The sequence below is a fragment of the Pseudophryne corroboree genome, chromosome 10 (assembly GCF_028390025.1).
Source record: "Pseudophryne corroboree isolate aPseCor3 chromosome 10, aPseCor3.hap2, whole genome shotgun sequence".
Taxonomy (NCBI): domain Eukaryota; kingdom Metazoa; phylum Chordata; class Amphibia; order Anura; family Myobatrachidae; genus Pseudophryne; species Pseudophryne corroboree.
The window spans coordinates 89,096,143-89,124,125 of record NC_086453.1 but is presented as its reverse complement, the minus strand read 5'-3'; the positions used below and the strand labels follow the sequence as shown (position 1 = coordinate 89,124,125).

At 46.5% G+C, this 27,983-nt stretch overlaps 1 protein-coding gene across 3 annotated transcripts in view; it reads right to left on the bottom strand.

The window, feature by feature from the left end:
• SHANK1 (SH3 and multiple ankyrin repeat domains 1) overlaps positions 1 to 27,983 on the bottom strand; it is a 994,257-nt gene that overhangs the window by 454,257 nt on the left and 512,017 nt on the right. For all 3 annotated transcript variants that reach the window (XM_063942588.1, XM_063942586.1, XM_063942587.1), the window contains 4 exons: positions 21,540 to 21,691; positions 9,859 to 10,026; positions 8,970 to 9,086; positions 3,215 to 3,292 (listed from right to left, as the gene is read on the bottom strand). In XM_063942588.1, coding sequence (XP_063798658.1) covers positions 3,215 to 3,292; positions 8,970 to 9,086; positions 9,859 to 10,026; positions 21,540 to 21,691 — 515 coding nt within the window. The remainder of the gene's footprint in view (positions 1 to 3,214; positions 3,293 to 8,969; positions 9,087 to 9,858; positions 10,027 to 21,539; positions 21,692 to 27,983) is intronic.

Sequence of the window (27,983 nt, the reverse complement as noted above, 5' to 3'; positions counted from 1 at the left end):
TTAAAGTTCAAAATGGAATCGCTCAGGGCGGTTATTGCAAGCCTGGAAGAGGGGGATTTTATGGTGTTGCTGGACATCAAGGATGCTAACTTGCATGTCCCCATTTTCCCACCTCACCAGGAGTACCTCAGGTTTGTGGTACAGAACTGTCATTACCAATTCCAGACGTTGCCGTTTGGTCTCTCCACGGCTCCGAGAATATTTACCAGGGTAATGGCCGAAATGATGATACTCCTTCGAAGAAAGGGAGTTATAATTATCCCGTACTTGGACGATCTCCTCATAAAGGCGAGGTCCAAAGAGCAGTTGTTGGTCAGCGTAGCACTCTCTCAGGAAGTGTTGCAACAGCACGGCTGGATTCTGAATATCCCAAAGTCGCAGCTGATTCCTACGACGCGTCTGCTTTTCCTGGGAATGATTCTGGACACAGAACAGAAGAAGGTGTTTCTCCCGGAAGAGAAGGCCCAGGAATTGTCATCTCTGGTCAGGGACCTCCTGAAACCAAAACAGGTGTCGGTGCATCACTGCACGCGAGTCCTGGGAAAGATGGTGGCTTCTTACGAAGCAATTCCCTTCAGCAGGTTCCATGCAAGGATCTTTCAGTGGGATCTGTTGGACAAATGGTCCGGATCGCATCTTCAGATGCATCGGTTGATCACCCTGTCCCCAAGGGCCAGGGTGTCTCTGCTGTGGTGGCTGCAGAGTGCTCATCTTCTCGAGGGACGCAGGTTCGGCATACAGGACTGGATCCTGGTGACCACGGATGCAAGCCTCCGAGGATGGGGGGCAGTCACTCAGGGAAGAAACTTCCAAGGACAGTGGTCAAGTCTGGAGACTTCTCTACACATAAATATATTGGAACTAAGGGCCATCTACAATGCCCTGAGTCAAGCAGAGCCCCTGCTTCAAAACCAATCTGTACTGATTCAGTCAGACAACATCACGGCGGTCGCCCATGTAAACCGCCAGGGCGGCACAAGAAGCAGGATGGCAATGGCAGAAGCCACAAGGATTCTTTGATGGGCGGAGAATCACGTGCTAGCACTGTCAGCAGTGTTCATTCCGGGAGTGGACAACTGGGAAGCAGACTTCCTCAGCAGGCACGACCTCCACCCGGGAGAGTGGGGAGTTCATCAAGAAGTCTTCACACAGATTGTAAATCGTTGGGAACTGCCACAGGTGGACATGATGGCGTCCCGCCTCAACAAAAAGCTAAAAAAATATTGCGCCAGGTCACGGGACCCTCAGGCGATAGCTGTGGATGCACTAGTGACACCGTGGGTGTACCAGTCGGTTTATGTGTTCCCTCCTCTTCCTCTCATACCCAAGGTACTGAGGATAGTAAGAAAGAGAGGAGTGAGAACTATACTCATCGTTCCGGATTGGCCAAGAAGAACTTGGTACCCAGAACTACAAGAAATGATCTCAGAGGACCCATGGCCTCTGCCTCTCAGACAGGACCTGTTACAGCAGTTCCAAGACTTACCGCGGCTGCGTTTGACGGCATGGAGGTTGAACGCCGGATCCTAGCGGAAAAGGGCATTCCGAATGAAGTTTATTCCTACGCTGATAAAGGCTAGGAAAGACGTGACAGCAAATCATTATCACCGTATATGGCGAAAATATGTTGCTTGGTGTGAGGCCAGGAAGGCCCCTACAGAGGAATTCCAGCTGGGTCGATTCCTGCACTTCCTACAGTCAGGAGTGACTATGGGCCTAAAATTAGGATCCATAAAGGTCCAGATTTCGGCCCTATCTATTTTCTTTCAAAAAGAACTGGCTTCACTGCCTGAAGTTCAGACGTTTGTTAAAGGAGTGCTGCATATTCAGCCCCCTTTTGTGCCTCCAGTGGCACCTTGGGATCTTAACATTGTGTTGGATTTCCTGAAATCACACTGGTTTGAGCCACTTAAGACCGTGGAGCTAAAGTATCTCACGTGGAAGGAGGTCATGCTGTTGGCCTTGGCTTCGGCTAGGCGTGTGTCAGAATTGGCGGCTTTGTCATGTAAAAGCCCGTATCTGATCTTCCATATGGACAGGGCAGAATTGAGGACTCGTCCCCAATTTCTCCCAAAGGTGGTATCAGAGTTTCATTTGAACCAACCTATTGTGGTGCCTGCGGCTACTCGGGACTTGGAGGCTTCCAAGTTGCTGGACGTAGTCAGGGCTTTGAAAATCTATGTCGCCAGGACGGCTGGAGTCAGGAAAACTGACTCGCTGTTTATCCTGCATGCACCCAACAAAGTGGGTGCTCCGGCTTCAAAGCAAACTATTGCGCGCTGGATCTGTAACACGATTCAGCAAGCTCATTCTGCGGCAGGGTTACCGCATCCTAAATCAGTAAAAGCCCATTCCACAAGGAAGGTGGGCTCTTCTTGGGCGGCTGCCCGAGGGGTCTCGGCTTTACAGCTTTGCCGAGCTGCTACTTGGTCGGGTTCAAACACATTTGCTAAGTTCTACAAGTTTGATACCCTGGCTGAGGAGGACCTTGCCTTTGCTCATTCGGTGCTGCAGAGTCATCCGCACTCTCCCGCCCGTTTGGGAGCTTTGGTATAATCCCCATGGTCCTTACGGAGTTCCCAGCATCCACTAGGACGTCAGAGAAAATAAGAATTTACTCACCGGTAATTCTATTTCTCGTAGTCCGTAGTGGATGCTGGGCGCCCGTCCCAAGTGCGGACTCTCTGCAATACATGTATATAGTTATTGCTTAACTAAAGGGTTATTGTTATGAGCCATCTGTTACTGAGGCTCAGTTGTTGTTCATACTGTTAACTGGGTATGGTTATCACAAGTTGTACAGTATGATTTGTATGGCTGGTATGAGTCTTACCCTGGATTCCAAATCCTTTCCTTGTTGTGTCAGCTCTTCCGGGCACAGTTTCCTTAACTGAGGTCTGGAGGAGGGGCATAGAGGGAGGAGCCAGTGCACACCAGATAGTACCTAATCTTTCTTTTAGAGTGCCCAGTCTCCTGCGGAGCCCGTCTATTCCCCATGGTCCTTATGGAGTTCCCAGCATCCACTACGGACTACGAGAAATAGAATTAATTATTAATAGAATAGTAAATTCTTATTTTTTGTTACAGTGTAGCACAACTGATGTGCACAAATGAAAACAGGTATACATTCTAATAAACACTAAATGAAAATATATATATTTTTTAATGTCATCTACATAAATGATGTAATAAGAGTGGTGACACATATACAAACCTGGAAGGGGGTTTGGCCGCTGTGATTCTTGATATCTTTGCTCGCCCCACGATACAGCAGCACTCGAGCACAGGTTTCCTAGAGAATAAATAATGCAGGGTGAGCAGTAAAACATGCTGTAGGGGGCACCAGCGTTATTTGCAAGGCGGTCACAGTGAGAGAAATTAAATTGTACTGTATAAAAAGTATAATAAATATTCATGCACGAATGGGACTGGGGAGCTTCCAGCGTCTTGGTGAGCGGTGATTCAGGGCAGAGCATTGAAAAGGCTGTGCATGCAGGCGGTTGTAGGGCAGAGTTTGGGGCTGTGTCTTTTATTACGGGTTATGCCAGAACCGGCCCTAGGCATAGGCAAACTAGGCAATTGCCTAGAGCATCTGGTATGACTAGAGGCACAAGCAGCTTCTGCTGATTAAAATGATATGTGGCATGCCTATATTCAGTGTGTAGCATTTCATATGCAGATACAGCCACAGTCACACACAGTATATAGGCATGCCACATAACATTTTAATCAGCAGAAGCTGCTTGTGCATCCTAGCAATGCATACAAGATGCATTTTCATAAAAAATAGGCACCCGACGTTAGCAGAGCTGCCAGATGACTCACGCCAGGAACTATGTGTGTCATTATATGTATAAGGGCATTAATAATGTGTAACATATGTGTAAGGGGCACTATGTGTGTCATTATGTGTATAAGGGCACTAATAATGTGTGGCATATGTGTAAGGGAATTTATGTGTGTCATTATGTGTATAAGGGCATTAACAATGTGTGGCATATGTGTAAGGGAATTTATGTGTATAAGGGCATTAATAAGGGTTGGCATAATGTGTAAAGTGCATTATGTTTATAAGGACATTAATAATGTGTGTCATATGTGTAAGGGGCATTACTGTGTGGTATTATGTGTATAAATGCATTATTAATGTGTCGCATTATGTGTATAAGGTGCTCTACTGTGTGGCGTAACATATAGAAAGGGTACTACTGTGTGGTCTAATGTGAATAAAGAGCAATATGGTGTGGTGTAATGTGAATAAGGAGCAATTCAGTATGATGTTATGTGAATGAGGGGCACTACTGTGAGGAGTAACGTATATAAGGTAAAGTGGTACTACTGTGTGATGTAATTTGAATAAGGACATTATCGCATTATAAATTGTGAATAACGTTGCACTACTATGTGGAATAATTTGAATTGGGGGTACTATTGTGTGGCCATGCCCCTTGCCAGCAAAAACACATACCTTTTTGGGCTGTGCGCCGAATGTGCACACTGTTCTTATTTAAATTACAGGGGGTAGGAAAATAAAAAAAGGACTGCTATGGGTGGGGGGTGATAGTGCTGGGAAAAGGGTGCAGGGTCAGAGGCGGAACTAGCGGTGGTGCTAGGGGGCACCAGCCAAAATCTTGCCTAGGGCATCATATTGGTTAGGGCCGGCTCTGGGTTATGCAACACTCTGCATTATCCCCTCCTCAACTCATAACAGATACTACAAATGACACCTAGAGGCTGATGAGGTTGGTGTTCATGGTCAGTGTCTAACTGGGGCCAAAGGGCCCAATGGGGATTGCAGTTGAAGGGGCCCATTCTTTGGGATGTGGTCATCCACCAGATGGGGTGTAGCCAGCCATCATATAAGCTTGGCTAACCATTGGTGTAGTTTCTAATGGACATCAACTTAGCACCCATGTTTATCAGTTGTCCTGCCCTACCAGGTAACCAACCCTTTAATAGAGTAACAATGAGTAATTTGAGTCTGGAACCTGACACCTAGAGAAAGACAGGGTTATCTTACCCCTCCTGCGGTCCCGCACCGCCTCTTCAGTGTCTTCACATGCTTCTATACAGAGAATGTCAGCACTCTAAAGGGCCCCATACACCAGAACGATTATGCACGATTTCAGCCCAATTCGGGCATTCGGGACGATATATCGGGTGAAATCAGGCATTTTGGCTGTGTATCCGATCCGATGCGTGGCCCCGTGAGGGTCGGATCGGCTCCCCTAGATCGTTAGTGCTGCACTCGTGATATGTCGGTTCCCGCAGGCATTGGCTGGGATCGCATACGATATATTGCATGCAAAATGTACCAAATCGTATGGAATCGTATGGAACCACTCAGGGAAGCTCCCGGGAGAGTTCAAGGGAAATCGCCTCCGACTTCAGCCTCAGACATATCGTTGTAGTGTATGGGGCTCTTAATAGCTGAATAGTTCCAACCATTCACCATTCAGCAAGCTGTCAGTCATTCATTTTCTGGTAGAGAATGCTGCACTCTGATTGCTGGATAGCTCCCATAGGCAAACACGGGGTGTGGGGTGGAGGGAGGGGGGGTTCCTTTTGCCCAGAAACCTCCCTCCTCTTAGATAGCTGCTTACATTTTGACCACTATAGAAATAGTATATAATATTATGTTTAAGTATTTATTTATGGGATGTTTATCTTTTCCTGACCACTTATGCGTGGTACAGCCTATACTATAGACCATCTGTAGTGTTAATTATTAAGAATGTATTTCATACACTATCCAGTGCATAAAAAGGACCAAAACTCCCCCAGACTCCTCCACTTGCTCCGATGTTCTGCAGAGCGGGAGATTGTGTATTACATTTGGAAACTCCCCTATAGAAATCCTGCATTTGCCCCTGTCTCCAGCCTTGCATGTCATCCAGCATGCCCCATCGCAGTGAGATGATCATAGCTACATCTGTAGGTAGGCTTACCATACTATCATTTTAAACCAGGACAGTAATCATCAAGTACACAGGTTCTGTGGCTGGCTAACTTCAAGCCTGCATTTCAGCTGGTTTTAATCAGTCACAGAACCTGTGTAATCCATGAGCGTCCCGTTTTAAAGGGTTTGTATGGTAAGCCTAGTTATAGGTGAGGACAATATAAAACAATGAAGGCTGCAGGTGTACTTCAGGGTCTGGTTTTCAAGTCGGGCAACGCCGGGTATCCCAGCTAGTATAATGATAAACAGAGAATGGAAGTCACGATTATGTCAGTACTAGTTCTTCTGACGCCAGCACCATGGAAGAAGTTAAATGTCTGTTCCCATTAAAATTTCGCTCAATATTTATTAGATGCGCAGCTATCAATATTATGGCCAGAAGAGGGCGCTGTGACTCTTAGGCAGTTTGCATCATCTAACTTGTGATATGTCTATAGTATGTGTGCAGGAAGTGCTGTCTCTTGGCTTTATCATGTGCATGTAGATCACTGGAAATTTCAGTTTTGGCGATAATACATTCTGACTAAATGCAATTAAACATGAAAAGATCTTGCAATCAGCAATGTATTTTTATGTTTCTAGAATTGGCTTAAATACTGCACTTAATACTCCTTTGTGATTACGCAAACAGTACAGTAAAGTCTGGCATTACAAAGAAGAAAAAAACATAAAAGATTAATTATAATATAAAGAGAACCCAACTGTATCTAAGGGGTCTATTTACTAAGCCTTGGATGGAGATAAAGTGGACGGAGATAAAGTACCAGCCAATCAGCTTCTAACTGCCATGTCACAGGTTGGGTTTGAAAAATGACAGTTAGGAGCCGATTGGCTGGTACTTTATCACCGTTCATTTTATCTCCATCCAAGGCTTATAAAATAGACCCCTAACATAGGCAAAAGCAGGGGGGGTTTCTGGTTGCCTGGAAACCCCTCTCCTCTTGGCAAGTGGCTCAAATTATGACAACAATTGCAATGGTATATAATACAATAAATAGAGCTGCCGCCACATCATGCAGTTTAAGCTGCTGCACATGCCTAGGGATAGAAGCTTTTTCTACTTCTGAGGCACCAATCAGTGCACTGGACCAGAGAGTAGCTACCAAGAAGAAGAGACAGGAGCCTTACAATGAGGTGGGAGAATGTGTGCTTAGAAAGTGCAGTACTGGTTCTATTATATTTGTGTATTTATTTATTATGTTATGTTTAACCTTTTCCTGACCACTTACATTATCTTAACCATATAAAATATGTTTGATACAGCCTATACTATAGACCTTCTATAGTGTTAAATATTAATATTGTATTCCATGCTCCGCAGAGTGGGATATTGTGGATTGTATTTGGAAACCCCCCTCTAGAAATCCTGCGTTTGCCACTGCCTAAATCTGCTTTTTTCCATGTCACGAGACCCTAATTCAGGAGCTGACCCCCATTGGTGCCAAGGGTCAGCTGACACTTCTGCCAGACAAATAATTGACTCTCGGCTGCAGGTAAGCTGCATGCACTGAATAGTTATGGCTGAAACTGCCTGGATAAGTCATACCAAGCATATGATCAGTACAATGGACAATCAGCCAGTGCAATTTGTATATCTATTCTCAAAATTCTCTTTTTCTGTTTCTTTATATGCTACACAAGTCCAGACAGCACATCAGTGACTGATTACATTATAGAAGCCTCCTGTATAAAAATAAATTGGTTCTCCTGTATTGTGTTGCTGTGTTTGTCGGCTTCACGTGCGCTACTTAAGATGAATTAGCGAACGGTTTTCATGTGTAAACCTATTAGATGCAAACATTATTACCGGGTAAGTATACAAAGCCAGCTCAGCTGTAATTGTCTGTGCTGTAATTTAGCACAGATGTACACGTTGCCTGTCTTCTAGATGACTCACTTAGCGCCACCTGTGTTATTTGGTGCTACAGATACTGTACAGAGGTTCTAGACCAAGCACAGTCATTGCTTCAGAAATGGCGAGACCTTGTTTGAATGGAACTAAACTCAAATAATTAAAATACTAACTTTAAAGTTATTTGTAAATACTGTACATGTATATGTTATAAATGCCCGTTTTATACTGTGTTCTCAGTTTTTGCTGACAGATAACAATCACAATTAAATCTCTTAGGGACCTATTTATCAAGCCTTTTTGTTATCATGTGAAAACAGTAGTTTCTGCATTATTACTGCCACTAAATTAAGTAAAAAGGCTATATACTTAGCCTCATATACAGGAGATCCTAAACAAACAGGGCTGTAGAGAGCTTGCCAGGGCCCCAGGAACATGGATAAACTATTGTTTAGAAGCCGCAAAGCACTGGGACAGATCAGTGTCATCGTTGACCCTTTGGCCCAGGTTACGGATTCGGGCCACTCCAATAAGTCTGCCCTTGGTAATTAGTACCACCCCCCTCCGCCCCACACACAGAGTGTAAGAGTTGGAGCACAGCACAGTACCCATATACAGTGTACAAAGACTGTATGGTTGTGCTATTTATCAAGCTCTGAAAACTGAATGTCTTCAGAGCTTAACTTTGGAAACTACACCATCTACTCCGTTAACCAACTTCATATGGAAAGATTTTCCAGAGTGCAAAGACCTGAAGTAGCTCTTGGGTCACAATACCGAAAGTAACTCTCTCGGGTCAGACCCTGGCAATGTAACCGTTTGCAGCTACTATTAGCATTTGGAATTAGCCGAAACGGCTGCTTACTGGAGCAATTTTAGCATGTAGGATCATTGTGTATTCCCCTCTGGAGTCTGAAGGGTTACACAAACATGAAATGCAGAGTGACAGACAGCTCTAGTTACGTCTATGACTAAAGACAAGCTGAATTATCAAAACCGTTCAGTGGAATATTTGGGTCACCCCACATTGGGCTGCAGAATTTTGCAGACCCAGAAGGGACAGATAATATCAGCAGAAGCCATGTCTCACATGGGATGGGGATGTGTACTAGGATTGTGGCGTGTAGTGGAAATGTGACAGTCGCAGGCCGCACTGACCTTGTTGTACAGGGCACAGATATGCAGAGCTGTGTTCCCTGAAGCATTTTGGACAGCAGGATCGGCTCCATAAAATAGAAGATGCTCTAGGTGTTGTGAGTGGCCATGCTGACAAGCCTGGGGGAGAGAGAAACGGCAATATACTGTACATTATACATCAAAATATAACCAGTAAAATAAAAATAAAAAAGGAGGCATGGAGTGATTTACTAACCAGGAGCAAAGGAGCAACTGTTCAGTAAGTAACCTATGGCAACCAATCAGCAATAAGATTTAACAGTTATAGGACAAGTTAATTCAATGACAGCTACTACCTGATTGGTTGCCATGGATTGCAGCTCTTGTCACATTTCAGTAAAACACCACCATGATGGTGACGAGATAGTTAGGGGAGGGTTCTTGGGGGACATCTTGTCAGTTGTAGTTTGGTGGCCATTTTATAGGAAACGTCTGTGGTGCAGTTTCCCACCCTCCCTCCCACTGTGTAGCTTGTTTGTTTTGGTGTCGGCTTTACATAGGGCGGGTAAGAACAGTAGCCGTCGCTATCTGCCTTGGTAGCTTGAGGTGCTCTCCCCTTCAGTACATGGGTTTAGGCTGATTCTACTCAACTGGGGTCAGCGGCACCACTGGTCCAGGCGGGCCTTTTTGGTTCTGTCATTGGAATGGGAGGTGGATACCTTGATGTGGAAGGTATCGTTCTTTTGCTCGCTCTGTACTAGTTACTGTAAGTATTCAGTAGTTACAAATATAAATAAGTAATACTTAAATAAAGCTGAACATCGCTTTTCCCTTACACATGCCTCCGTGTCTTTATTTCATTTACGTTAGATGCTTTGCTAGGAAGGGGGCGGGCACATATCAGACGTTAGGTTTATGCTTATTCATTTACCTGGTGGATTTCTTGCCAGCCGTTCTCATCCAGTGTGCCAATGTAAGCTCTGTTATAGAGCAGCAGCTCGCAACACCTGGGGTCCCCACCTACCATGGCGGTATGATACAGAGGAGTAAGACCCCGCCGGTCCTTGTAATTCGGAGAACCACCCAGATCCAAAAGTGTCTGTAAAAAAATCAGAAACAACAAACATACATATTATATATATCCGTGTGTGTGTGTGTGTGTGTGTGTGTCTGTATATATATATATATATATATATATATATATATACTGTATATACACACACAACAGAGAGTCTTCGGTTCCCACCTTACCTGAGAACCCTTATGGCATATACTGTAAAAGACTTCCCCATGTACAGGTGGAGTAGACTTCATTTCAGTACATGGAGCATCATGTTACGTGTTGTTTTTTTTGTTTTGTTTTTTGCATGAACGGAAATATTCTCAAGCATTTCCCAGCAAGCCTAATCAGAGACATATTCACTTATTTCTAACACATTGCACACAGTTGGCTGCAATAAACTCTGCTCCATCTGGAACTACAAATCCCAGCATGACCACATTTCCCTAGTGATGTAAATGATCACAGTATTTAACTTATATGTAGATCTAATCCTACTGAAATGTCATTTTGTACAGGGGGGTAAGCGAGGCCATGTACAGAACCTGTGCATATTTATTTTCTTCTGTGCCAGGTTACTAAAGCCTCACTGTGCCTATCAATTAACTGTGTGGCACATAACACCCGCACTGCCCGTGTCTTGTGGCAGTGCGATGGTTAACATAAAGCTGCGTGCTGTGCCAGTACTACCTTGAAACACAATTTTCCCTGGCTTCAGCAAGGATTACGGACAATCACGGACACGTGCCACAGTAGGATACTATCGTTCCGTTACTATTGACCTCAATATTCTTCACTCTCATTTGCTTCTATGGCAACTCGTTATTGTTTAAGGGAGGGTGGCTAAAGATCTAGATTTTGTCTTGAACTATTGTCTTCAAACTGAGCAGTTTTACTGTATATATTATAACATTCCGCTGGAAAAAAGGAGGGTATAATGTGCCTAAAATGTTGCCATGGCAGCAATCCTCCCCCCCGCTAGCAATTAACCCCTGCGGTAAGGATGAGCAGAACTGGGATGAGTTCCAAGGAATAGTACCAGGAGGGGGGAATGGGTTGACAGGGGGGAAGGGGGGGAATATGTGATGCACGAACGTACACTAACGTATGGACTGCAGAGAATTCATATGTCACTGTCTGCAAAATGGGGGCAAGTGCCTTTAAATGATAATATAGCCTATTTTTCCTACATTCTGCATTAGTAATAGAGGCAACTTTCCTATTCTCCTAGGGCAATGATTAGCAGTGAATATGCAAGATGATACATACAGTATTCCTGTGTCTGTCAATGTGTGGAGCCAACTTCATGTTATTTATTCAGTGATTGTTTTTTTTTATATCCTTGAGCTGGAAAATGACAGATTTTTCCAATATGAATCTCACCTACCTACAGAATGTGACTGGAAGGATCGGTCATATTCAAGACATCAGTAAAGCTATGTTTTTCCCTCTTTTCTGTACTGCAAACAACGCTTCATGTTAAACAAGACTCGTGACCAGTGCAACTGGTCAGGTGACTGAGACATCATTTAGGAGTCTATGGGGTCTATTAATGAAGCAGTGAAAAGAGTGGAGAAGTGATCCAATAGAGAAGATGCCCATGGCAACCAATCAGCTGCTCTGTATAATTTTATAGTATGCAAATTATAAACGTTACATCAATGCTGATTGGTTGCCATGGGCAACTTCTCCACTGGCTCACTTCTCCACACTTTTCACTGCTTCATGAATAGACCCCTTTGTATTAAGCCTTGGGTGGGATGCCAGTCATCACATGCATATCGCTATTTACTAACGCTGAATGCATGAAAATTTTAGCAAAGGGCCGCGGAAGAGAGCGGTCCTTTGCGGTGTGGGGACTTCTGGGTATGATGCATGAGCCATGGTGGGAGGGAGGAATCCTATTGGATCCCTTTCAGGGGCAAGATGGAAAGATGTCCATAGGCTTCTACAGGGTAACGCCACTTGGTGCATATGCAGTAAGCGGCCAAACCTCCAAAAACTGCATTCCTGAGGTTTGGCTGCATTTTTAGTGTTGTTGCATCCTGCCCTTGGAGAAAGATAAAGTAGACTGAGCTAAAGAACCAGCCAACCAGCTCATAGCTGTCATTTTTTCAAACATAGCCTCTACCATGGCAGTGAGGAGCAGATTGGCTGGTACTTTATCTCCGTCCAATTTATCTTTCTCCAAGGCTTAGTACATAGACCCCTTATAAGCTGTAACTCTCGTCTCTATAAGTACCTTAATGAGATATTAATAATAAAATCAGTAAGGTACTACATGTTGTCTTCATAAAATTTAGGGATGGCAGAATTATGGAGCTAATGTCAGGACGAAGCATTAAATTGGATCATATGGCGTTGACAAGACCTCACCCACTTCACCAAGGAAGAGTGCGGAATCTGGAAAGGGGGCGCAGGATCTGAAAAGGAGGTGCAGGATCTGGAAGGGAGGCACGGGATCTGGAAAGGGGGCGCAGGATCTGGAAAGGAAGCGCGGGATCTGGAACGGAGCCATTGGATCTGGAAAGGAGACAAGGGATCTGGAAAGGAGGCACGAGATCTGGAAAGGAGACACAGGATCCGAAAAGGAGACACAGGATCTGAAAAGGAGACATGGGATTTGGAAAGGAGGCTAGGGATCTGGAAAGGAGGCTAGGGATCTGGAAAGAAGACGCGGGATCTGGAAAGGAGGCCTACTCTCATGGGAGTCTGGAAAAACTCACCAACATTTCTGAGTCTCCAGACATTCAAATGATGGTTCTATGTATGGCTGCCATCTCCCATCATGTGCCCTATTCCTCCCCTGGGGTAATGTACTGTATAGAACAGGTGATATCTGTTGTCACTTACAGAGATGGCATTCACAGTAAAAGTCCAGAAACCATTGTTCTATAGATAAGAACATAGAACGTGAGCCCGCAGCTGTATGGATCTGTATTTCCTCTCTACCATGCTCCATACAGGTGGCACTCTCATTTCCTTGCCTCGGAACTGGTACATAAAGAGGATCTACCAGTACATATGTGATAGATGACAATGTTATAAATATAGACCTTAGTGGCCGAGAATGATAATGTTTCCTGCTAACAGCTTTCTGTGCCACCTGACTGCTTTACCAAGGCTGTGTAATAAAAAGTCAGTTTGCTCTAGGCCAAGCCAGCGATTTGTCTGCACTGCTGACATTTTATATTATGATCCGTCTATTGAATTCACAGGTCATTAAGCAAGCAAACCCTTAGCACTTACTAATCTTTTCATTCTGGGTTTTACTTTGGATATTCCACCCAAAACTGAATTTTCTATTAAAATGCCAAGTGTTGCATTATATTACGGTTGGCAGCCAATTAACTATTTCCCTGTCGAGTTTTTGAGAAAGTTTCAGCTGTACAGTAACACTCAAACGGGCACTGAAAACTCACCTCTCATCAAAGCATCCCCTTCTACATAACCTAGTCTTGTGACCGCTCTCCCAACCCCCTGCCTCATGCCTTCGCTCTCTCTGCCTTGCCTACGTCCTGTCATCAGGCCACCTTCCGCTTGCTTGTGCCTCATGTCACCTGTCTGTCTCCTCCCTCCCCCTAGATTGTAAGCTCCTTGGAGCAGGGCCCTCGTCCCTCCTGTTCTCACAGCCCTCTTCTCTTGCACCTCAATCACAGCTCTCTCCTACTCAGTGACTGTCTACACCTGCATTTCCTCCTACTCAGTGACTGTCTACACCTGCATTTCCTCCTACTCAGTGACTGTCTATACCTGCATTTCCTCCTACTCAGTGACTGTCTATACCTGCATTTCCTCCTACTCAGTGACTGTCTATACCTGCATTTCCTCCTACTCAGTGACTGTCTACACCTGCATTTCCTCCTACTCAGTGACTGTCTACACCTGCATTTCCTCCTACTCAGTGACTGTCTATACCTGCATTTCCTCCTACTCAGTGACTGTCTATACCTGCATTTCCTCCTACTCAGTGACTGTCTATACCTGCATTTCCTCCTACTCAGTGACTGTCTATACCTGCATTTCCTCCTACTCAGTGACTGTCTATACCTGCATTTCCTCCTACTCAGTGACTGTCTACACCTGCATTTCCTCCTACTCAGTGACTGTCTACACCTGCATTTCCTCCTACTCAGTGACTGTCTATACCTGCATTTCCTCCTACTCAGTGACTGTCTACACCTGCATTTCCTCCTGCTCAGTGACTGTCTATACCTGCATTTCCTCCTGCTCAGTGACTGTCTATACCTGCATTTCCTCCTGCTCAGTGACTGTCTATGCCTGCATTTCCTCCTACTCGGTGACTGTCTACACCTGCATTTCCTCCTACTCAGTGACTGTCTACACCTGCATTTCCTCCTACTCAGTGACTGTCTATACCTGCATTTCCTCCTGCTCAGTGACTGTCTATACCTGCATTTCCTCCTGCTCAGTGACTGTCTATACCCGCATCTCCTGCTACTCAGTGACTGTCTATACCTGCATCTCCTCCTACTCAGTGACTGTCTATACCTGCATTTCCTCCTACTCAGTGACTGTCTATACCTGCATTTCCTCCTGCTCAGTGACTGTCTATACCTGCATTTCCTCCTACTCAGTGACTGTCTATACCTGTATTTCCTCCTACTCAGTGACTGTCTATACCTGCATTTCCTCCTACCCAGTGACTGTCTATACCTGCATTTCCTTCTACTCAGTGACTGTCTATACCTGCATTTCCTCCTACCCAGTGACTGTCTATACCTGCATTTCCTTCTACTCAGTGACTGTCTATACCTGCATTTCCTCCTGCTCAGTGACTGTCTATACCTGCATTTCCTCCTACCCAGTGACTGTCTATACCTGCATTTCCTTCTACTCAGTGACTGTCTATACCTGCATTTCCTCCTACTCAGTGACTGTCTACACCTGCATTTCCTCCTACTCAGTGACTGTCTACACCTGCATTTCCTCCTACTCAGTGACTGTCTATACCTGCATTTCCTCCTACTCAGTGACTGTCTATACCTGCATTTCCTCCTACTCAGTGACTGTCTATACCTGCATCTCCTCCTGCTCAGTGACTGTCTATACCTGCATTTCCTTCTACTCAGTGACTGTCTATACCTGCATTTCCTCCTACTCAGTGACTGTCTACACCTGCATTTCCTCCTACTCAGTGACTGTCTATACCTGCATTTCCTCCTACTCAGTGACTGTCTATACCTGCATTTCCTCCTACTCAGTGACTGTCTATACCTGCATTTCATCCTACTCAGTGACTGTTAGGGTCTCCTGCTCTGTGCTGCCACGTCGTCATGGCAACCGGGAGACAAGTGCTAGCGGAGTAACCTGAGCGTAGCTGATACTCCGGTTCGGGTCTTTTGCTGTGCAGTGGTTACAGGCTCTGTGCACGGCAGGGGATCCGGTGCTGGTTTTTGTGCTCACAGTCTGTGAGGTCTGAGTGGGGCGTGGACAGCACCTGCTATATAAACCCTCTTCTCAGGTTAGGCAGATGCTGCTGAATCTTTGTTGGTTAGTCAGTTCCTGAAAGCTAGCTAGTTCTGTGTAAACTTTGTATTTGTTTGTTGCTTACTGCAAATAGGCCTTGGGATTTGGTATTACACTCTGCCAATCCAGACCTAGCAGTAAGACTGGAGTCAGTCGTTTAACCTGCTGGGGTTCTTTTGCTACTCTGTGAACCTAGCAGGTTTGCGGCTGTATTCTCAGACTTGCCTGCCAAAATCCTTTCTCACTGTGCAAGGTGTTCAGGTGTCAGTTTAGTGGCAGTAAGCTGAACCAGTGCACTGCAAGTGAAGACTAGGATTGTGGAGACTCTCCTTGTGTCTATTATTCCATCTCTGACCAAGGAGTTTACTGCCACACCCGTTGGTAACCCTTTAGGGTTTTGCTGTTGCCCTTAGCAACAGCATTTCGGGTTCTCTACGTATTAAATCACAACATCTCGCTTCTTTCCATCTGAGCATTCCTAATACTAGGGAGACACCCAGTTTCTTAGCCTTTGGGCTTCTCTGTTCACTTTGTGTTTATTTTGTTACCCTATCACCTTCTGTGTATGTAATGTCATATTCCCCAGTCTGTCTGTGAGTTCATTTGTTTTGCATCCCTCTCCGTTCAGACACCAGTACATTCCTGCTGGCACTGGTGTGCATAACAGTGACTGTCTATACCTGCATTTCCTCCTACTCAGTGACTGTCTACACCTGCATTTCCTCCTGCTCAGTGACTGTCTATACCTGCATTTCATCCTACTCAGTGACTGTCTATACCTGCATCTCCTGCTACTCAGTGACTGTCTATACCTGCATCTCCTCCTACTCAGTGACTGTCTATACCCGCATCTCCTGCTACCCAGTGACTGTCTATACCCGCATCTCCTGCTACTCAGTGACTGTCTATACCTGCATTTCCTCCTGCTCAGTGACTGTCTATACCCGCATCTCCTGCTACTCAGTGACTGTCTATACCTACATTTCCTCCTGCTCAGTGACAGTCTATACCCGCATCTCCTGCTACCCAGTGACTGTCTATACCCGCATCTCCTGCTACTCAGTGACTGTCTACACCTGCATTTCCTCCTGCTCAGTGACTGTCTATACCTGTATTTCCTCCTACTCAGTGACTGTCTATACCTGCATCTCCTGCTACTCAGTGACTGTCTATACCTGCATCTCCTCCTGCTCAGTGACTGTCTATACCTGCATCTCCTCCTGCTCAGTGACTGTCTATACCTGCATTTCCTCCTGCTCAGTGACTGTCTACACCTGCATTTCCTCCTACTCAGTGACTGTCTATACCTGCATTTCCTCCTGCTCAGTGACTGTCTATACCTGCATTTCCTCCTGCTCAGTGACTGTCTATACCTGCATTTCCTCCTACTCAGTGACTGTCTATACCTGCATTTCCTCCTGCTCAGTGACTGTCTATACCTGCATTTCCTCCTACTCAGTGACTGTCTATACCTGCATTTCCTCTCGCTCATGACCGTTCATCTCTTCCAACGGCTGCCTGCCCCTAGTAGTACTCACATTACTTCTATGCTTCCTTACATCTCATCTGCACTGTGTACTGAGAACTGTGGTGCTAATTGTTACCTGTGTTTTGTTTTAATTTTTCTGTAATCTTAAATTCTGTGTACCCTGTACTGTTCTAATTTGTGTCGTATGTATGGCGCTGCCAAACACTTGGCGCCTTAATAAAATGTAATAATAATAATAATAATTCGCTTTTCCATGTATATTTACAAAGTCGGAAAACATAGGGCTTAATTCTGAGTGACACGCAGCAGAAATCAGGGACGCTGCAGAAATAGATTCACTACCTTATGCTAATGAGAGTATCCATAGGGCTAATGGGAATATTCGTAGTGATAATGCAAGTATCTGTAGGGCTACTGTAATTGGAGTATACGTCGGGCTAATGGGAGTATCCGTAGGGCTAAAGGAAGTATAGTGCTAATAGTAGTATCCGTAGGGCTAATGATAGTATTTGTAGGGCTAATGGGAGTATTCGTAGTGCTAATGAGAGTATCCGTAGGGTTAATGAGACTATCCATATGGCTAATGGGACTATCCGTAGGGCTAATGGGAGTATCCGTAGGGTTAATGAGACTATCCGTAGGGCTAATGGGAGTATCCGTAGGGCTAATGGGACTATCCGCAGGGCTAATGGTAGTATCTATAGGGCTAATAGGAGTATCCATAGTGCTAATGCAAGTATCTGCAGGACTAATAGGAGTATCCGTACAGCTATTGCGAGTATCCCTAGAGCTAATGGGAGTCTCCGTAGGGCTAATGGGAGTCTCCATAGGGCTAAAGGAAGTATAGTGCTAATAGTAGTATCCGTAGGGCTACTGCGAGTATCCCTAGAGCTAATAGGAGTATCCATAGGGCTAATGGTAGTATTTGTAGGTCTAATGGGAGTAAACTTTGTGCTAATGGGAGTATGCGTATGGCTAATGGAAGTATCCGTAGGGCTATTGCGAGTATTCGTAGGGCTAATGTGAGTATCCGTAGGGCTAATGGGAGTATCCATAGGGCTAATGGGAGTATCCATAGGGCTAATGGGAGTATCCATAGGGCTAATGGTAGTATCTATAGGGCTAATAGGAGTATCCGTAGTCCTAATGCAAGTATCTGTAGGGCTAATGGGAGTAAGTGCAGGACTAATAGAGTATCTATAGGGCTAATAGGAGTATCCGTAGTCCTACTGCGAGTATCCCTAGAGCTAATGAGAGTATCAGTAGGGCTAATGGGAGTATCCGTAGGGCTAATAGTAATATCCATAGGGCTAATGGTATTATTCGTAGGGCTAATGGAAGTCTCCATAGGGCTAATGGAAGTCTCCATAGGGCTAATGGGAGTCTCCATAGGGCTAATGGGAGTATCCGTAGGGCTAATGGGAGTATCCATAGGGCTAATGGTAATATCCGTAGGGCTAATGGTAGTATTCGTAGGGCTAATGCGAGTATCCATAGTGCTAATGGGAGTCTCCATAGGGCTAATTGGAGTCTCCATAGGGCTAATAGGAGTCTCCGTAGTGCTAATGAGAGTATCTGTAGGGCTAATGAGACTATCCGTAGGGCTAATGGGAGTATCCGTAGGGATAATGAGAGTCTCCGTAGGGCTAATGAGAGTATCTGTATGGCTAATGGAAGTATCCAAAGGGCCAATGGGAATATTCACAGGGCTAATGGTAGTATCTATAGGGTTAATGCAAGTATCTGTAGGGCTACTGCAAGTATCCCTAGAGCTAATGGGAGTATCCGTAGGGCTAATGATAATATCCGTATAGATTGTTCTGCAAAAAAAGTGGAGAAAACACCATTTTGCATGGTGAGAAACCATGTTTTTATATTCCTGAAGGCAAGTACGGTAAGATACAAAACCAAGTAGGAGAAGGGATTCTTGTTGGATACAGGTGCACAGATCCAGTGGCGCCATGAGGGGGGGGAAGGGTACTAATTACCTGGCTTTCTTCTCCATGCACGTCCAATGGCATGAGTGTTTGCCCCCATCAGCTAGTTGCTGAAGCATCTTTCCGTGGTGTGTGGTTTATTCAAGCCAGGGCAAACATAAATCCTGGATTTGACAAATGTGTGTTTGTACCAAAATTGGCTTCTGGCCTTTACCACTAGTGCAACAGCACAGGGCCCAGCACTTACGGGCTCCATTATATTTTTCCTCCTAAGGTGAGCTCTTAATATAGCTTTAAAGCGGAGAACCTATAGTGCTAAAAATGCAGTATTTTCTCTTCGTCTTCTTTAAGCCGTGCAGTTTTGATGTAACACTGCCTTTCCAGTGGAGAGTACCCAAGAGCTGCCAAAGTTTGCCCATGAATCATATGAACTGATAGCTCATGTCTTGTATAAAAGCTGCTTTTCAAGAGAAAAGACTACAGAGAGAGAGAGAAAAATAGATGTCTGCGAAGAGAGGTCTGTGAAAAGAGGGGCAACAACATTTGAAAGGCAGAGAAAGAGATCTTGGGGTGTATACAGAGAAAGACCAGCAGGATGAGAAAATTGTGATGACCGGAGAGAGCTGTGTGGGGAGAAAGAAATAAGAGAGAATAATAGTTCTATGGGGCAATGTGAGTGGTGGAGAACCTTCTGTGCCTGTGTGAAGTGAAGAAGATGGGGCAGGATAGTGCTACGGGCAACACCTCCACTTCTAAAACCCCGCACTTTAGTAAATATACCCCGAATACTCCCAAGCTATTGTTTGCACCTCTAATTTCAGGCCCATTGTCTTTGCCCATCAGCAATACAGTGCTTTGTCTGTGTAAAAGCATATGCCCCGCTAGAACACTCTCATGGGCTGTCTGCGAAGATTCATAGATTTGATATATGTGTGACAAATAGGTTTACGCCATTGCTCTTATTGATACACAAATCATAGGGAGAGGCAGAAGCATTGATGAAACGTATTAAACTGCAATCATTACTTCTTATATTGCATCCCTGAGTGATTCCTTCATCAATCACCTCTACTTTGAGGGTTACTGGATAACGGATTCTCTGAGTATGAAAAATGCATATTGTATGCGATTTTTCCATGTGTCACAGCAGAGGTTTCCAGATCTTGATAAATGAATCACATTTTCTTCTACTTTGGCTTGTTTCAGGGAAGAATTCGACTAGTAGCAGCTAGAACAGACCTTTACTTGTCTCTGATTGCAAGATTCATCGTACCTTCCTGCCTACCATCTGCTTTGGGTGTTGATTAAAGCCAGCACTTTGGGACTTGTTTGCATAAATATCATCATGCTGACATGTATGGCATGTTCCCAAAGTAATACACAACATTAATGGGGTACAGACCTCAATCGGCTTTGCGTGAGAAAAATCAGAAGATAATTGCGTGGAGATTACAAGAAAAAAATTCTCTCTACCAATTTTATTTCCCACTTCTGCACATTCAGTAGACATGTGCCTCAGCAAACAGTGATCAGATGTTGATTTGGTGGGAAAAGCAGCGTTTGGAAAGCTTGTGGATGTTGGACAGGACCTCGTTCATAGGAATCTGGGCTCTGAAACATCCTGGAGGAGATGTCTCAGGGGCAGCTATGTAAAGACAGCCCTGTCCCGTTACAAACTGCTGCGGTATGTCACATTCTGCAACCGGGGCAGGCCATGACCCCACCCACTTCACAAGAGGGCGGATTCCGGAAGGGTTGTCTACACTCCTGGTGTTCCAGGAGAGCTCTACAAAATTTCAGGAGCCTCCTGAACATTCTGGTAGAGTCAGCAAATATTCCCTTTACCAGGCTAGAGCAACACATGTCCCTCCCCTACAATGTGGGGCTACAATAAGTAGTAGGAGTGCTACAGGTGGCCAGAGCAAGTAACCCCCAACTTTAAGATTCATGAAAAAATGACAGCCAATCAATTGTCTAACAGTCAATTATTCAAGCAAATAGAAAATAAATATATGAAAAATGATTAATAAAACTAGTTACCAGCCCATCAAAATGACAACAAAACAGTAATACCAGCGACTGTGCGCATCCCGAGCAACAATTAAATTGCTCCATCGGACACCATTTAGTGACAACCGGCGCTCAAAACACTTGACTCCCCCCATAGAGGTGAGGAACAGCGTTAGCCTTTTATCATACAGGATGAATAAATGTGTACGGTGCGGAGGGACCTGTGAATGCTAAAGGTTCAGCGCAAGATTGTGTGAGATTAACCCAAAAAAGTCCTAACAGATCTTTTTACAAAATTATGACTTTTTGATATTTGTCAAGGTTACATTCCTGGTTGTAGCCCTCTATGAGATATCAACAATTTAACGAAGCAGCGAGGGTACAAGTATATCTGTTCTCATCTAATTTGCACTGTGGAGGAAGGCCGTATTCGGGAATCTGGAATACTGTCCTAGATAGTGGGACTACTCTCCAAAATTCTGGAGTACCCTTTAATTCAATATAATCATTGTACATGTAAAAGGAGATTTCTTTGACATGGATCATGCACATAAAGTTTATATGCATAGTACTGGGCAGTAATTCAGACAACAAAGTATTGCAAATAAACAGTGTGTCAGTCCTACCATTAGAGCGTTGTAGTTTCGGGAGCAGACAGCTTTGTGCAGAGCCGTAGTCCCATCCCGGGCTCGGAAATCAATGTGGGCACCTCCCAGGCACAGCATCCTAATGATGTCCACAGTCACCTCAAGTTGTGCAGCCAGGGTCAGCGGCGTCTCTGCAGGGGAACAAACTGCACAAATCAATCTAGAGCACTGCAGCTACTGATAACACACATGGGCCCCTCCTCTGTGGTTTGGAAATGAAAGTCTAGGATCTCAAACTCGGTCCTCAGGACACCATACGGTCCATGTTTTGCAGGTCACCTGTAGATTTTTAAAATGTGGCAGTTGGTGATAGACAGTGCAGCTGCTGGGTGACATGGAAAACGTGAACCGTGTGGGGTCCTGAGGACCGAGTTTGAAAACCACTGGTCTAGGACATCATGCGCACAAGAAGGTGCCCAGCATTTGCACATGGTGAACGCTGAAGGACCATTTAAATGCGTGCACACCACCTATATCGGGACAACTGGCATTTACTGTATGCATTCAAAATACATCAAATCGATATTTGATCAATCAGGGAAGTTATGTATGGAATAGGGAGGTACTTAGGGGCAAATTTATCAAAACTTGAAGAGAGATAAAGTGGAGAGAGATAAAATACCAACCTATCAGCTCCTTCCATGTTACAAGCTGTGTTTAAGGGCCTTATTCAGCATGGATCATAGATGTGCAAAAAATCGCACATCTTCAATACATTACACTGACATGCGGAGGGATGCCCAGCAGAGGGTGAGTCCGCCCCGCATGCCGTGCCCTGCCTACCCCCCTCCCCCGCAAACATGTGACAGCATTGCATGAGGGCGATGCTTTCGCATGTTTGGGGCTGCTGTCTGCCTACGCAGCCTAGCTGCTAAGGCAGACAGCAATCCGCCATCTATTGGGTCGCAGTAGCTGCGTGTGACATCACCCTGCAAACAATAGTCCGGACATGCCTGCCTTGTCAGGAACGCGTTCCATGCTGAATTAGGCCCTAAATAGTTACAGTTAGGAGCTAATTGGCTGGTTCTTTATCTTTCTCTACAATTTATCTCTTCTCCAAGCTTTGAGAAATCTGCCCATTAATCTTCCACTTCCAACTTCAGTTTTGAGCGAGAAGAGATGCCCTCCAATATAGAATAGTGCGTAAGTATACATATTGTACAGTTTAAACAAACTTCCTGTGAATGATATAAATTCAGTCAACCACTGGCACACGTTGCCTTTCCTTTGGAGCACAATGAAAGAATCAACTCATCTGGCTCAGCCCTAAAGAATATAACTCCTATGGTAGATGGGTACACCTGGAAAAATACCTCCTATCATGTAACACTGTCTACCCCTACTCTCTTCAAGTACATAGAAACCCCTGAAAGTACAGTATCATTCAGACAAGCATTCGTGACTGGAGTGCTAAAAACAATGGCCCTGATTCATGTTTGTAAATAAAGCAAAAAAGCAAGCAACTGGGCAAAACCATGTGCAGTGCAGGGGGGCAGATGTAACATGTGCAGAGAGAGTTAGATTTGGGTGGGGTGTGTTCAAACTGAAATCTAAATCGCAGTGTAAAAATAAAGCTGTCTAACATTTCTGGGCTACATGCATAAGCAGCCAGTATTTACCTCGCACAGAAAAAATCTAACCCACCCAGAGTGCCTTGAGTCCTGTTGGAGAGCGCTATACTGTATAACTAAAATTATTAATTATTATTATTATTATATCTTACTCTCTCTGCACATTACATGAGCCCCACCTGCAGTGCAACATAGTTTTGTCCAGTTGCTTGATTTTTTGCTTTGCTTACAAATATGAATCAGGCAAAGCTCCGTTTCCTAGGCGGAGACGGAGTGTTGCAGGGGCGTGGCTAAGAAACGGGGGCATGCCAGCGTAGCCGACGCGTTCAAAAAGATTGCGGCGGGCCTTCTGCGGGCACAGCCACGACGCTCCGGCAGAAGGCTTCCTTAATGTTAGCGATCGAGCAGAAATTGCGGTGCGGTCACAATTTCTGCTTGGTCACGGGGAGGGGGAGGTGGCTTTAGTCAGCACTAATACTCGGCGCCCGGGAATCAGCATAAGCCATTTTACAGCTAAGCCCCCCCCCCCCCCCCGCCAATAGGAGTCCGGGTCAGTTAGTAGTATGTCCGGAAATCTTCCACGCTGGCAACCCCGGAAGATTTCCGGACATACCACTGAAGGGGTTAATGTGCCAGGTATGGTGTACGGCATTAAATAATTACATCTGCATGTTATTTTCTGCATCTGCAGACAGATTTCATCGTCAGAATCCCGTCGGGCATAAGGCTGATGCCGGAATCCCGACAGGCCGGATCCAAACGGCATGCGCAGCGTGTCCCCTCACGGGCTTGCCAGGCTTCGGGTCCGGGGGCGAGCTTCGCACGCCACACTAATTTATTCCCCATCGAGGGATAGCGTGGACCACCCCCCAAGTGGGGATTCCGGGCCCCGGCCGTGATTCCGACCGCCAGGTTTCCCTTGGCTGTCGGGATTTCGGCGTCGGTATCCTGACCCCCGGGATCCCGGCAGCCGGGAAACTAACTGCTTCCCCTGCAGACTACACTGTACAGACTGTCTTTGTCCCTACAAGAGCACCCAGGTAGATGCATCCATCTATCTATTCACCAGAGTGCTGGACCATTTGCCTATATAAATAAATGAGATATACTGTACATATATATATATATATATATATATTATATAGTATATGTAAACAAAACCCTTATTTTGCGCTTAACCTACACTCTAAGCAGCACCTTTCAGGTGATCTAACAAGATTTAACACCACCTAGTACCTACTAAAGATACTTTTTGGTACGTAGTAAAGGATGACTGATTTATCACCTATTCTCCTAAAACTAAGTTATTTCCAGCACTATGCATAGTCTAAGGGTATTAGAAAAATTATACCACATAATTAAGAGCTCTCTGTATTGGTGATGGGGTAAATTTATCTAATTATGCCTCCTGTAAATATAATGGTTTGTTTACTTTGATCTAATACAGCCTCATCAGTCAATACATACTGTATATGTATTGGGTAAATTATAAAATTATGTCTCCTTTGTATATGTTTATTTTTATCTAATTCAGCCTCCTCAGTCAATACATATATGTTTATATGCTTTTTTTTAATACATATATATAATGCATGTATAATATACACTAAATATGCTGGTTATATATATGAATATGTCTATGGTATACTATTATGTCATTCTTTATGTTCAAGTGTTGATATTACTATTATGCACTCTATATGTATTTATATGTCTTTTTTAAAGATTAGTATCCCTGATGAAGGCCCGTAGTGGATGAAACGCGTTGGTTTGTCAATACTACAGCCTGTACCAACTATAGGAGATCTCCACCTTGTATATTTTCCTATAAGGGTGAAGTGGAAAAACTAAATTATACCTCCTAAATCAGTGGTCGGGTATATGTTGTATTGTATATTGTACATTCAATTTTATGTAATAATCATGTGTATTTTATAAATTATGTGTATTATATACCAAGAATAAATATTCAGGTATGAAATTATTGTTTTTATTATGAGTGACATTATAGCCAATAGGGTGTATAATCCTAAAAGGACTACCCTTTTATACTAATTGAGGGATTACCCTGAGAATATATTTAATAGCGCACCTTAGGTAATTTTTTTGGTGTGTGTATGTATATATATATCTCCTATATATTTGCCTTAATCTGTGACTCTGTGCCCATAACGCTGGGCGGAGTCACAGAGCTGGGCGGAGTCAGCAGCATCCGGGGAGGGAGGAGGGTGGAGGGGGGAGGAGAGACACCATGGCCTGTGCCAGCACCAGAGGTAACGTAAAAAATGCCCCCTGGCACAGTACAGAGGGGTGGCCATGGCCACCAGTATCACCACACACAGCTCCAGCCAGCAGCAGGGAGGCTAATACAGGCTATGCGGAGGGGACTTCCTAGCACCGCTGGACGCAACTTCCTGGCCCCCTTACACCCACACCAAGTAATCCCTCCCTTATGCATCCCCCAACACGTTCCCTGCCGCATCCAGCCAGTGGGGGGTTCGCGCAGGACGGCAGCACGGACGAGCAGGTACAGCGGGACGGAGCACCGCACTCACCAATCCCCAGCGCCGCACGTACACAGCTACCTCCTACTGCCGCCTCGCTCCGCTCCGGCCACACCACTATGCCGCCCGTCTCACAGCCAGCCCGCAACTCCGGGAACACGCGCGGCGCCAGCCCCATTCCCGTCCCCGGCGCCAGGCACACACTGAGGAGGCCAGATCAGGTGCACCGGCCCGGAGCCTAGACGGGACACTGCTCCAGCCACTGTGCTGCTGAGCGGGATCTCCCTCCCTCCTGCAGCAGCCAAACCACTAGGTCACTGCATAGACAGGGAGTCCCCACTACCCGCATCTGCTGCAGCCATACACCCCAGAGACACATCTTCTTCTTATCACACCAACCCACACTCTTCTCCTTCACACACACTAACAACCCCCCCCACACACACACACACACACTAACACTCCCCCCCCCCACACACACACACCCTTCCCCATCCCTGCACATCTTACAACCCTCCCCAACACCTCATGCACCCCTAACCCTCACACCACTACAACAAACACAACCCACGCACACCTACAACTCCTCCAAACAAACCTCTCGCCCCACGTGCAACACCCACCGCACCCACAAGCCCATCCCATAACCGAACTAGGCCCATACCTCCCACCCAGCGGACAGCGATCCTATTAGCGAGGAGAAGACACGCAATAAGCCAGATACCGCAGTGGCAGAGGTTAGTACATCCCACCCCGAGTCCCCCCTCCCCCCACATCCGCACTATCCCCACCCGCAACGCCACCAGACTCCCATCCATGGCACCACCGCACCCGCCCCTCCCCCACCCGTGGCGCGTCCAGACCCCCTATCCAAACCACAGCACCCCGCACCGGCCGCTCCACCACCCGCACCACCTATGGACCCCATCTCCCAACCGCGACAGGTGCGGGGGGCACCTGCCACTCCCCCACCTGCGTCAACTCCACTCTGCCCCCACCCCCTGCACCTCCTGCCCCCCTTCCCCACTCGCAGCACCCTGGGTCCCCCCTCCACCACACCTGCCCCTTTCCCACCCGCAGCACCCATGCACCTGGCCCTCCCCCACACACAGCACCCTCACCCCTCTCCCACACCCACCCCTCCTCCACCCACAGCCCTCTACCACCCGCATCGCCACCAGACACCACCACCATCCGTCACATCCACACACCTCCCCCTCCCCCACCCGTGGCTCCTCCACACCCCCTACCCAAACCGTGGCACCCTCGCACCCGCCACTGCACCATCCACTGCACCTATGGACACCACGCCCCATCCCCAGAACCCACGCACCTGCCACTCCCCCACCCATGTTAACCCTGCTCCTCTCCCACCCGCTACGCCTCCTGACAACCTACCCCACCCGCAGCACCCCCGAACCCGCCCCTCCCCCACCCCCGGCAGCCCCGCTCCTCCCCCACCCCCGGAGAACCAGCACCACCAGACCCCATCCACGGCATCACCGCACCCGCCCCTCCCCCACCCGTGCCGCCTCCAGACCCCTACCCAAACCGCGGCACCCCGCACCCGGCACTCCAACACCCACAGAAACTATGGACCCCATCTGCGGCACCCCTGCACCTGCCACTCCCCCGCCTGCATCAATTCCGTGCCTCCCGACCCGCTATCACACTCGCAGCACCCGCACCTTCCCCACCCGCAGCACCCTCCCACACACACACCACACCCCAGCATCCACCCCACCCCAGCACCACCGGACCCCCATCCACGGCACCCCTGCCCCCCTACACAAACCACAAAACCTTCGCACCTACCACTCCACTACCCACAGCACCTCTTAACCCCATCCGCTGCACCCCCGCACCTGCCACTCCCCCTGCCGCTTCACCCTCGCTTCTCCCCCACCCACTGCGCCTCGCGACCCCCTACATAACTCGCAGCACACCCACCCCTACCCCCTGCACTGCCTCCATAACCCCTCCCCCATCTGCAACAGCCCCGCATCTGCCTCTCCCCCACCTGTGCCACCCCCATCCCTGCATCACACGCAGCACCTCTGGAACCCATCCCCCATCTATGGCCCCCACTTTTTCGGCCCTCCCCCATCCGCAACACGTCCCGACCACCTCCCCCATCCCCAGCACCCCGTCTGCCCCCACCCCTCCACCACCCACCCCTCCCCAACCCACAGCACCTCCTGCCCCCCTCCCTCATTCGCCACCCACCCGCAGCCACCCCTCCACCACCCACATCATCTACAGACCCCTTCCATGGCACCCCACAACCACTCCTCCCCCACCCGCAGCACCTCTGCAACCCCTCCCCAAAATGCACCCCCCTGCACATG